Source organism: Pterocles gutturalis, unplaced genomic scaffold, assembly GCF_000699245.1.
Source record: "Pterocles gutturalis isolate BGI_N339 unplaced genomic scaffold, ASM69924v1 scaffold12325, whole genome shotgun sequence".
Taxonomy (NCBI): Eukaryota; Metazoa; Chordata; class Aves; order Pterocliformes; family Pteroclidae; genus Pterocles; species Pterocles gutturalis.
In genome coordinates, this window is record NW_010143572.1 from 227,758 (window position 1) to 240,903 (window position 13,146).

At 44.2% G+C, this 13,146-nt stretch overlaps 1 protein-coding gene across 1 annotated transcript in view; it reads right to left on the reverse strand.

The window, feature by feature from the left end:
- TGFB2 (transforming growth factor, beta 2) overlaps positions 1-12,754 on the reverse strand; it is a 61,304-nt gene extending 48,550 nt beyond the window's left edge. The window contains exon 1 of the mRNA XM_010084796.1: positions 12,410-12,754. Within this exon, the coding sequence (XP_010083098.1) occupies positions 12,410-12,752 (343 nt within the window). The 5' untranslated portion in view covers positions 12,753-12,754. The remainder of the gene's footprint in view (positions 1-12,409) is intronic.
- Between the last annotated feature and the right edge of the window lie 392 nt (positions 12,755-13,146).

Below are 13,146 nucleotides of genomic sequence, written 5' to 3' on the forward strand. Positions count from 1 at the left end.
CTAACATACAATGCCTAAACAGGGCAACCCATGCTATCTCACATACATAGTCAGCCTTATAGTGACCCCAGAAAAAATATGCAAAGTGCAGGAGTGAGAATTGGCTCAGTGGAAGGAACTAAGGGAGTATAACCAACATCAGCTCAAAAAAACCAGATCCCACTGGTCCAGAACCTTAGTGAGCGAGACCAGTAGTCCTGTTGGTAAGACAACTGTTTCAATAGAATGTACTTGGGTAGCTGCAAGACATTTAAGCTGGTGCTACATAATGATTTCATTAGGAAACAGGAACAACAGGACACCAACACGGACAGGCAGCAAATCATCAATCAAAGCCTTGTGTTTCTATGAGACTCAAAATACAATGGTAGACAGGAAACCATTACTGAGAGACAAGCTTCTAACAAGGGCTCTTAAGGCTCATTTTACTGTACTCTATATATAATGTTTTTATCCACCACCTGGAAGGAAACTAAACCATTATTAATCAACTGTAGACGAAATAATTATACGGATGTGAAAAATAATGAAGAAGATGCACCATGAATACAACGACTTGAATTTAAGATGTAAACGTCAGTAGAATCCATCTGAAAATACAACTCTAGGAGAGAGAAACTAGACCATCCTTACAGAGTAGGGGACTCCACCCTGAGTGCCAGCAGCTCTGAAAATGACTTGGGGAGGGGGGGGGACCTTGGTGGATAATTACCCAGGTATGAATTTTTACTTCTCCTAGTAGAGCTCCTGGCAAAGTATCTCAAGCAGCACAGCATATTAAACTTAAAAGAGCTGTGGCTCGATCACAGTCCATGGATCTGAACCATGCTCCAAGTTGAGTAAAGCAACCCATGCTGAGCTCCTGGCTGCCTCCTTGCAGGGTCTCCCAGCAGCCATATCTGCTTGCTCTCAACTAGATCAGTTCCTGTCTGCAAAGCTTGTTTCTCCTGTGGGTGCCTGAACAATGCCCACAAATTTGGTAACAAGTCTTCAAAACAGCAAGTGAAGGTTTAAAGCAGATGTAAGTGCTAGACCTTGAAGCTAAGCAACTTAAAACACCAAGACGCTTGTTTCTAGTGAATATAAGTGATCACTGGAACAACTTACCAAGCGCGGTGCGAACTCTGTTTCAAAAAGGAACTAATTCAGCAAAACTCAATGGCCTGGAAAACGCAGGTAGGGAGAACAGAAGACCCCCACGATGGCTTCCAGCCTTTTTAATCTCTAAGTGTCCATTCAACCATAACTCAAAGCCTCCTAGAGAAACTCATCCTTTCTGAAGTACGGTATTGTATCAATTAGTCATTAGCTACGAGTGTGAACAGACCTGGAACGTTATACCCAGAGAAGAACATCTCACTGCTGCTGTGATGAGTGTCTCCTTCAGTCATAAGGCAACATTCACGTTCAATCAGAAATCTGCTTGCAGGTCCCGCTGCCATGACATTAAGGCACTTTATACCCTGTAATACATTGTACTATTGCCTGAGATTAAACGAGAACCAAGCCCTTTAGTTTCATATCCTGCATCAAATGCCTTGGGATCAAATCTCATCCCAACAGGACATAGGAAGTACTGCATAGACAAAATATAAACTAAGCTCTTTTCTTTCCTTTTTAAAACAAACAAACAAAAAACCAACAACCTGTGGAGTCTTCCCAGGCTTTCAAAAGCCTACAGAAGTACAAACATGATACAAAACAACATTCAGGACATTTCTAATCAGCAAAGCAGATTTACTGGACTCAGGCTTCATCTGAATAAAAGGCTGGGATTCTCAGACGCTACAAAGGAACCTCTCCTTCAGGTGCTGCTTAAAACCCAGGCTGCAGGGACTGTTCTGCTTGCCTGAACCATCACTGCACACGCTCCAGTTTCAACACCACAAGGTGTGCTTACTGACTCAAATTCATTTACTCCAACTTTTCATCCATGCAAAAAACGTACCTCAAAACTTCAACTCATTCTTTCGTGAGCCACTTTGAGACATATCAAGTCAGAGAGGCTTTACGTAAAACCACACGCACCTTCATGCTATAAGCACAGCTCCTGTTCCCAAACTACTCGGCTTTCCAGCTTGTAAACTCTGCATATATCATGCAGCAAATTGACTTTCTGAAGTTGTTCTCCTGGCTCCAGCTCTATTCAGAACTGACTTTTAAGATTTTATTGATAACATAAAACCACCTTGTTGGCTTAGCCCTGACCTTTCTTTACAGTCCACTGCACAGGGATTTGCCACATTCTTATTCACAGCCTTTAGATTCTTCCCTGTTCTGGGCACATGTTTATAAGAAGCCTCCGGATGCGGAGTGATGAGCTTCCACACAAAAACTTGCTGTAGGTAGGATGATAGAGATATATTATGGCATGTTTATTTGCCAAGACCTTTGCAGTCAGATGGTCATTTATTTTAGACAGGGGGAGGTGTGGAATACCTAAGAAGTACAGCACATGAACTCATGCCTTCTTCTTTGCATTCTGCAATTCTTGCCATATTGCTGCCATATGCTGTTCCCAGATGACATCTGCCATCAAATGCTTCTATCAATAAGCTTCTAAGGTGTTTATTTTTAAAAGTGATTCCTTTTTTTTTTTTTTGCAAAGCCTTATGCAGAAGAACATCTCCAGTGGCGATTCAATAAAAGGGAAAGCACCACATTACAGCAATACATCCCAACAGGTCTTGAAGATGTGGCTGTTTCCAGAAACAAAGGAACAGTACTTAATACCTGATCCAAAGACTTTTCCAGTCAATGGAAAGACTTCCAGTGTTTTCAGCAGGCTTTGGACCAGGGCCCTTAATCTGGGGAACATACTCTCAAAAGGCAGAAAAATGGAAAAGGTTTGACTGTATCACATGTATAGCTGGCCTTGTGGCAAGTGTGCATGAGGCAGATTCCTTTCCAGACTCTACCTCAACAAATACACTTCCAGCCAGAGAAAATTAAGTCTCCCAATAAAGTGGGTAAATAATAGGACTCCAACTTGGAAGGAAGCAAGTTCCTTCAGACACATGATATTGTTGTAACTCAGTCTCTGGCCACCTTTATAAAGATCTCTTTTTCTAGATTCCTTTTGGGGCTCTTTTCTTCCCTGATTAGCAAGGGGAATGTGAGATTTCCAAATACACGGCTCCTAGCATCAGGGAGAAATGCAAGCTGGGATGGGGGAATCCAGATTCAAAGAGGGAGAGGAAGCTCAGAACCCTGACTATCTGTTTCGAGTCCATCCTAACTGGGACGAAGCTGCTCACTTAGGTCCCTTGCTTTCCAAACTGTATATCCTGGCAGGGAGCCTCTCAGTTCCTATCACACCACCAGATCAGAACAGCAGATTTATTTTCAAGAAAGCTGGAACTTGTTCCTCACTCACAAACCTAAAGATGTATGTATGTCTGCTGCAATAGCTTGCCATTATATGTTAGGTAAACATGCAACAAGCACAACAAATGAAATGTACAGACATCTTTCAGCATACCTTAGTGTTGAAATGTGGCTACTTCACTTCCAAAGCGTGCATGAGGAAAAATTTGAGTACAGAGCAGTGATTGGCACAAGACGTATACAGCCCTTGCTCTGCCAGGGAGGCCCAGAGCCAACTCCAACAGCCAAGAAAACTGGGCTGGATCTCTCAGAGACTGGGTGAGAATGAGAACACCAAGGATCTACATGGATCCAACACATCTCCAGGCAGTTTAAAACCTCTTATCATGCTGGAGAATACAATATATCGCTTATCCTTCCCTGAAGGAAAACACCCCGACACCTCCTCTGGGCATTTGGATGAAGAAATGAACTGCCAGTACTGCATGTCTCAGCGGACCTGACCCCCGGTATCCATAAATCCTGCTCACTAGGTATTCATTAAGTGCTCTGTTTCGGTATTACCCAGTTAACTGGATCAACTCTCGCATCAAACCCGCGAAGCATGAAGGCCAGGAACTGCGATGAAACGGGCAGAGCTGCCCCTCCATCATCACATTCATGGGGGTGCAGAGATGTCTCTCAGCTTTGCTCACCTGGGCCACCCCCGGGACCATGCAGAGGTGGGACAAGGGGCAGCAGCCTGCCACGGGCCCTGGTGAATGCCAGACCCTGACCACCCCACTTCTGCCGTTATTTCAACCCACGGCTGCATCTTGAAGAGGGTACATTTGCTGCCTCATTTTTACACGTCACTTGGAAGGTGAAAAGTTCTGCAGGTTTTCTTCTTCCTGCTGTACATCTTGTCAGTCCTTGAGAAGATCTTTATGACCGTTTGCCCAAAACCCAAGAAAAGTCATTTTACACATATCGGACAACACTCACTCGAATAAGCAAGGACTACTCTCTGTTCAATTTGAGGTACTGGGGATCATCTATAAACACAACTGTGAGCTCAGTATTAGTTAGTATTATTGCACAGAAGCCTTCATCAAGTATGGGATTGCTAGGTACTCTCCAACCACTTCAAAAGAATCAGTGCTGCTAAGATCTATTAATTTTTCAGCCTCCTAAGTCCACCCACAGGGTTGGGGATTTTTGTGGGTTGGGGTTTTTTTTTTCCACTCCAAGGAATGAAAACCAACATGTTCTGATTCCTATCTTTCAACCATCACTATGGTAAAGATCAGTTACCATCACTATTTCAGCTGAGCTAGCTGCTGAATTGCAAACACTATACGTAAACAAAAACAAGAATGAGAAGGAACTTCAACAGGCTTAGCTCGCCTTTTAAAATTCAAGGCAAGGGTTTAAAAGAGATGAAGCCAGGGAAAACACTGGATACTAATACCAGCCAAACAGGGAAAAATAACGAAGTTGTAAGCCTGAAAAACTGAAACGGAAAGAATGACAGATTTACTGCTGCATTTGATGCACATAACCACTGATAGACTCTCCCTAGGAAGTGTTGAAATTACCATCACTGAAACAAATCCAGAAGCTAAAAATCAAATTATCTTTCCCAGAACATTCCAATTTGGACTTTGGCAACAACAGATGCTTTAATGCTCTTAAATATATGCATGCATGTGTGCACGCATGCACACACGCACACATACGCTCAAGGACAGTATCCTCTTTCACATGAGACCTCCCTCTTAGTTTTCACAAAGTCCGACTGAACTTATGGTCATTCTGCAAAGTCTTTTCTTCAAAGTCTCTGCTCAAATGCACAACTGTCAGATTAAGCAACCCAGAAGGAGTCTTACAGCAGCTCCAAGTTATGAATGAATGGTTATTTGTGAACTCGCCTGTCAAGACAGATGCGGTACTTGTCAGTGCAGCGTGGGTTAGATATGGTGGGAAGGAGCCAAACAAGCAAAGTGAAAGGACAGTATCACAACATTTCCCTTTCCCCCCCCAACCCCCCCGCCTCGGTTTGCTACAGCTTTTGCTGAAGTATAATACAGCAGTTTATTTTCAAGCAATCTACCATGCTTATTGGAAAAGCAATGTTCGCACAAGAGAAGTAGAGGAAAAATGGGTGCAGAGGGGGAGAAGAACAGGAACATTTTGGTCCAAGAAAGCTATAAAAGAAGGACAAATCCAAGACTGACAGAAAACAACACATCTTTAGAAATTGGGTGAAACTTGGATCAAGACCACCCTATGGAATTTGAAACACAACACATTGCTTTTCTTGTATTCAAATGTAGCACTACAAGGATCCCAGGTTAATTCATGTTGGAAGAGACATCTAGTTGAACCTCAAGCCCACAGCAGGGTCAGCTAGGAGGTCAACTTATCATTTATACTTTATACAGTTATTTATAATAACCTGAAGTCAGCATCCCACTGTACTAGGTCTTATATAACAACGAAAAGAGGCTCCTGCCCTAGGAGGGCTTTAGTGAGAAGAAACCTAGCTCTACAGTCAAGATCCTGACTATGTCAATGAGCATCACACATAAAATCAAAAGGCACCCTCACTCATTGTTCAAATTAAAACGGGAACGAGGCAGAGATGTTCTAAAGATCATCTCTACACTCTGAGCCATAAATCTGCTGCAGGGATGCCCCTGAGGTCTAGTATCTGCTGAAACCAAACGTGGATGCCAGAAAACCCAAGCAGCAATACAAGATGTATTTCAGAGGAGCCTGTCTTTCCACAATGAATGAGAAGTCTCTCTGCGCTACTGCCTAAACTCATCCCACCTGATTTCCTCCGCAAGGAGCCAGGAGCTTTCCAAGCAGCATCCATGAACTGCCATGCAGTTACCTTCAGAAAATCTATCTGGGTTAGAGAACACTACACTACCCAAAGAGATGACTTCTCCACTCTGGACCAACTTGCAGAGCATGAAAACCATGTGAAAACCTGCTCACCAGACAGCTCTAACAAAGCCAGGTCTAGCACTTCATTTCTCCAAGGCCAGTACTGTGCCATCTGAGCTAAGAGAACCACAGCACTAAACAGGCTCATGAGTCATTCATAAATTCAAAAACAACTGGTCACACTGGAAGGGGATAAAACGCTTCACACTAAGTTTTTTTTCAACTCCTCATCCTCTTGTCACAGCCAGTCTTTGAGTCTCTCCTCTACACCTTGCAGCTGTATATCTCGTATCACTTAGCAGCAGCAAGGACAGAGAGGACAAGCATGGGGGAGCTGGTTTACAAAGAAACATAGCTGCTTCAGACAGAGTACTACAGGAAGCCAGCTGACAGCAATGCTGGAGCTAGGCACCTACTAGTCAATATCACAGACCGAAAGGGAAACAAGCGATGGGCTGCGGTTGAAAGCAGGAGGCAAACTTTCCCTAAACAAACAACCAAAACAAACTTTTTAGTCTAAACAAATCAGCAAAAACATCCATAACATAGTATTACATTAAATAATACTTGGGGAGCGTATCATCCTCAAGCTAAAAATTGCCTGCTTGAAAACGTGCAGCATGTGGTTTCACAACAGGAACGGAAACATTTGTGTGTCTTCACTCATGACTCGTTTTGTCACTGTACCCCAGGGCTTCTCTATTTATCTGTCATACAGGAGCAATCTAGCACAGACACTGCAAAGGCAAAAGAAGCCAACAGCTCAACGGGGTCAGCCTTCTTCAGGATCACGGGAATACTACAGAGCCTCTTCTTTCCTCTTTAAAAAATACTATAGAGCATTTCCTTCTCCCTGGGCTCTGATGCCCAAATGACAGATTTCAAGGCAGCGAGAGGGATTTGAAATGCCTGTCTTTGTTCATCCCTGCAAACGCACCATAAACTGGGCCCCAATTCAGCAAGCTAATTAGGCATACACAGAGCCTTAATGAGTCCATTCATGTGTGTGAACCTCCGCACATGTTTCAGCACCATGCTGAAGAAGCTCACTGAAGGCAACAGCCAGGAGCCCTCATTCATCTTGTTGCTCAGCTCTGGTGCAGGCAGAAATCTCAAACTGACAGCAGAACACTGGAAGTAGTAACTTCAAAGTAACGCAGCCATCCTGATGACCACTACTGTTCTCATGCAGGGAAGAGGAAGGCTAAATCCAGGAGCTAATGAAGATGACACTTCGCTTTCTTCGCACAATCACCCAACTCGCACCCAGTCCTGCAGTTCAGTGGGGCCAATAAGAGCGGCATGAGTGCTGGCCACCCCCTGCACATCTCCAGCCATGAGATCCCTCCATTATTTCTAGGAGGGCTTTACCGAGCAGCAGGAGACACAGGCACATTTCCAGAGAGTTCTCTGTGACTCTGAAACATTCACACAGGCAACAGGCTGGGGAGAGGCAGTGATACACATCTGACCTTCTCACTCACCAAATTACAGAGTGAAACTGACTCTTAGACACCAGAGATGAACCCAGGGAGGGCTACGGAAGGGACTTGGGAATATAGCCCTACATTTCTGTCTTGCAGGTCTTCTGACTTTGCAGCATTAAAGAGAGGGGTCGGGGTCTTTTGCTTTTATGTAGGCTTCATCCTCTGGAAGAAGTGCAGGGACCATGTACTATGCCAGACTGGCTCGTAGACCTGCCCCTCTCCCAGCTCGGCACCCTGCTCACAGCACGTCCCTGGTGATTCAGAAGGCAGGCAGGAACACGCGTGGGGTGCCCCACCATTGCTCCATACGAGTGGGAGTGGAAGAAAGGAGCTCTCTTTGATTTCAGCTGCCCTTGGTTAGCACACCAGAGTATGTTATTATCCCTCTTATTACTTAGAGGACTACTGTCCAGAAAATTACCCTGCCCCTTTTTAAAGCCATTTACAATTTCCTGGGTTTTTTCATCACCACCTAGGAAGACTGCAGTAAGTGCCACTCGTGAACAAGAAGCAAGGAACTGTTCCTGCCATGTGCCTCCTCAGGGAAGCCTTTGCATTGCTTTGAGTCCTCTCTGCAAACCAGAGAGCAAGCCTGCCAAACACCTCCTACAAGAGGTGCTCCCCAGCATGACCATAGGGCCAACATGGCTAGAAAGTTTTAAAATAAAGTATTCCTCCCGAGACTGTTTCCGTATCATTAACAACATAGGAAATCCTGAAAGATTAAGTTCTGTGTTCTGCTAAATGCAAACACAGGCGAGCCGCACAGCCGTGGCTGTTAACGTCGCGGTAATGACGCAGCCGCGGCCAGTAGATGTGGCCGCTCCTGCACGAGCAACTCTGGTACCCCGAAGACAAGGAGCCCACATACTTGTGATTGCTGGTAAATTGAGTCCTTGTTGATAAAGTAGAAGCATGTCATTGTGCTCAGCCGGTTTATAATGTTGTCTTTCATTAGGTGAATATTCAGCAAATGACGGTCTATGTAAAGCAATATTCATGGTACAGAGCTCCTGAGAAGACTAATCCTACCACCCAGCGCAGGCTGGAACCCGTGGAGGCTCCTTCATACTAAAGCAGTTTAAAATCCACGTAAAACCTGGCCCAGACTCAGAAGAACTGTGATTTCTTAAGCTACTGAGTACCTACAGACCTATCTCCAAGAATGCAGAAAACTTAAAAATTTACCTGCATTAATCTTAAGCCATCAGTACCGACCGGCCCATGCAGTCAAATGGGACAAAAATTGCCACAAATGAAGATGACAGGATTGGGCCCCAGTCTCCACATACACATGTTGCCTGTTTTTTCTGAGTATCCCAGCTATGCGTTAGTATTACAATTTGCAATCCTTAACTGTGCTGGCATTAAATTTCTGTTTATTATTAGTGCAATGGCGATTATCACCCAGCCTCAAATAAATTACTAGCTTAAATATCAGGCCCTAGATAATCAGTGAAGAACTGATAAGTAATAAACTCCTAATGCGACCCAGCTTTCACAGAAACCAGTATTAAGCATCTACTCGGGTAGCTCTGCCTAGGCACAGAACTCACAACAGCTCTCTCTGATGTTGTGCTCAGCTTCCATATTCCACCTCACTCTTCAAGCCACTCCGTACAACAACTCAATTGCTCGCTGCCAACTGGATTTAGGAACGATTCAAACTTGAAAGTATCTAATCCAGGCTGTTGCGAGCACAACGCAGGCAGGCATGCTTGACAGACACAAGCTTTTTGGTTTTTCCAAACCTCTTTGTAGTATTTTTTTCCACCACTACTTTTCACATCTGTTGGTTTTGTGTCCGGCAGTCCCTGACTCGCTGAATTTCCACATATATTCTGACCTGACGTGTCTTTAACCTCAAGTGGACTGTCAAGCCAGATGCCAGATGCCCCTTTACTTCCTCAGTGCAAACTATCAGTAAACCTTAGCATAACTTTACTTTGAGCCTTAAACTAACAGCATGTGAAAAGATTAATATGAATAAATTCAAAACTAATCAGATCCCTTCTTTAAATGTTGACACAGTATTATTTATATCCCATAAATACCTTCATGACTAAAATTCATCCCAGGAGATTGGCATCTTGCCAGTTCTATTCATATTTACTGTATTTATACAGTACAGTTGGCCAAGGATAATATTTAAGACAAAATATGCCTTAGGGTATATACAATATCTCTTATAGTTTTCCTTTTAAATCTCCTCATTGCTAAAAATATTTAGTCTGAACTTTACAAAATGCCCCACAAAGACCTACCAGCGATCTGTAGTGATATATTGCTGACTATGAGTATAATTAGAGCATATTTGTAATACTTGGGTTGTAGTCAGTTACTGAACACTAACAACTTGTGGTAAAAACTGAACCACTGATCTTTCCCATGCCTTCCTTCCAGCAGCTTTTGACCTCCAGTGCGTTCACACTGATCCCCTTCTCCCTTCTGCCCCCCTCCAACGCAGCAGAAACTCTAGAGTTAAAAAAAAATCCACTCTGAGACGTTTAGGAGAGAAAGCACCCGCGGCCACCGGAGCTGCGCTTTCAATTTCTTCCTTTAAAATATGGTGGAGCAATTTCTTCCTTTCTGTCTTTTTTGGAAAGGTTCGCTCCATCCAGCGTAACTAGAGAGCAGTGGAAAAACAGTTAACCTACTTACTCTGATGTTAGCGACAGCCCTCGCACAGTAGTACTGGATCTGCTGCTAGCCCGCCCTCCGATCCCAAACGTCTGATGCACTCTGTTGGTAGATACCTGCAATCTCCTTTGCTCTTCCAAAACCTCTACCGATACTTCAGCACAAATCTGGCCTCTGACAACATTTTAAAAACAGATCCTCTTTTGTCAACACCATCCAAGTCACCGCAGATATTTTTAATTTTCTGGAAAGTATGTGGCTGCATTCTGGACTATCAGTTCTTTGTAGTTTGCTCATGCGAGGAAAAAGGGCAGACATGCTCAGGATGGATGCATTTTAGAGACTCTCGGTTACAGGCTCAGCTCCACAAGCCCAGGCACTGCTGCCGGAGTTCCTAGCCTTCGCCCATATGTGCTCACTCCTCTGCTAAGGGCATGACCTGATGGGTCTCAAAACGAAGTGCTGACTTCCACCAAAACCACCAGCAAAACACTACAGTATACCAACGTGGAAAACGGGCAATGATTTCTGTGTTCTCACTGCTGCAATGAATTACACTGAACCTCTTTGCTCATACCCACTTGGCTCCAAATATACTCTTTTTTTTAAAAAAAAAAAGTATTTATTCCCCGAGGGTAAGAAGGGTGGAGTGTATTTACCATGGCTATTAGAGACGGTGCCATAATTACAATAATAAAATGGCTCTGACTGCCAGGATGTCCCATACCTGATGCTGTCATTTAAGAATAAAGGAGGAAAGGGAGGCAGCTGCAGCGAGCGTGGGGTTCAGATACCTTGGCTGGCATCCTAGGACTATCACATGCAAGACGGAGCAAGCCCCAAAGCTACAACTTGCTAAACCAAAAATAAATAAGGGGAAAATGCAATTAGAAACTCTAGGATACAGTTACCAAGATGGCTGCATTATCTGTTTAAGCAAGAGGTATGTGCTTTCCAAAAACAGGCAGCAAGTATATAGGGCATCCAGTGGCGGGGGAGGGAACAGAGAGAAAACCAGCAAAATTAAGAGAGTAGGGACTAGGTTTTGGATACGCAAATGGTGAAGTTATTTTCTGCTTCTGGTATTTCACTTTCCTCGGTGTGGTGATCTAGATTCTTTTAAGGGAGTGCAGTGCGGCTTTTTTTTTTTTTCTTTCTATACACTTAAACTTCACTACCAAAACAAAAAGGCATGTCATTATGATTATTAATCATTCTAAGTGGATTTGGTCAGCACTTTGTAGCCTTTTTTTCTTTTTTTTTTTTTTCTTGTGCAAAATGTAGTGTGGATCACTAGAAGACTGTTAAAAACAGCAAAAGGCAGACGGGCTGAGACAGGTTCCAAGAACTGAGGCTACCCAGAACGGAAAACTTTTTCTGTACCTGAAATGAAAGCGCCCATGAACTGAAACGGGAGGCTAGTTAAAGTCGGAAGAGGAGGGAGGATGCCTATGCCTCTGTCCTCTCTGAGCACCAATCTGAATAGCGGTCCGCGGGACAAATGTTCTGGAGGGGCGCAGACAGAAGAGCTGGTGCCTTTTTTTTTTTTTTTTTTTTAAGACCTCCTTTTCTTTTCAGTTATGGAGAGATGGAAACCTGCCTGAATCCAGACACTCCAAGGGAAACAACAGCAGTGGAAAGATATTGTCTCCTTTTGGAGGCTGCACACGGGGCCACAGGGGAGCAAACCCAGTGCTGGGGAGGGAGCGGGATCCTGGAGCTGTGCTCAGGTACGGGTGGTGGAAAGCAGAGGCGCCTTTAGGGACTCCTGGGTGACTTCAAAGGGGTTCGTAAACCTGGTGAGTCTGGGGGGACAGCCAACCTCCCCAACCCACCCAGGCACACGTATACTCCACCACTTAAATGACTTTAAAAGCCACCACCTAAGAGATGCTGAGGATAAGAGCAAACCGAGCAAAGGCAGCAGGTTATGATGCACGGGGCTGGTATTTGAAGGTGCTGGGCACTGCCAAGCCTCGGGGGTGAAATAACACACACATGCACAAACACAGAGGACTTACTTTCGGGGTAAAAAGGCTGCATGTCAATTTTGTAAACTTCTTTGGCATAATACTCCTCATCACTCCTCTCCCTTTCGCAAGTGGCGGCTCTGTGGTTGGCTTTCTCTTGCAGCAGGTCCCTGGTGCTGTTGTAGATGGAGATGACCTCCGGGGGCACCTCCTCGGGTTCGGGATACTCATCCGGGGGGCTGGTGAGCTTCAGTTTGCTCAAGATCTGCCCCCGGATCGCTTCGATCCTCTTGCGCATAAACTGATCCATGTCGAGGGTGCTGCAGGTAGACAGGCTGAAAGCCACGGTGGCCAGATCCAGGGTGAGAAACACGCTCAGGAGATAGCAGTGCATTTTAATTGTTTAAATACAGCGCCCCCCCCCAAAAAAAGAGAATGACTTTAACAACGAACAACAACAACCCCCCCCAAAAAAAAAAAAAAAGAAAAAAATTAAAAAATAAAAAGGGGATGTGTGCAAACAAAGGGAAGATCTGCTAACAAAATGCAGTTAAAAACCGGACTGCAAGGACGACTTGCAATCAACAAACGCACGGGAGGCGTCAGTTAAAAAAAAAAATCATAAAAACCAAAAAAGCAGCAAGTTGCTACAACTAGATAAAATTCGGAGGTGAAGTGTGCGGGACAAGGAAAAGGGAAAAAAAAAAAAAAAAAAAGGAGGAGGAAAAAAAACCCCAAACAGATAAACAAACCTGCGAATCAAGTAAATGGAAGAGAGACTGTTCTCA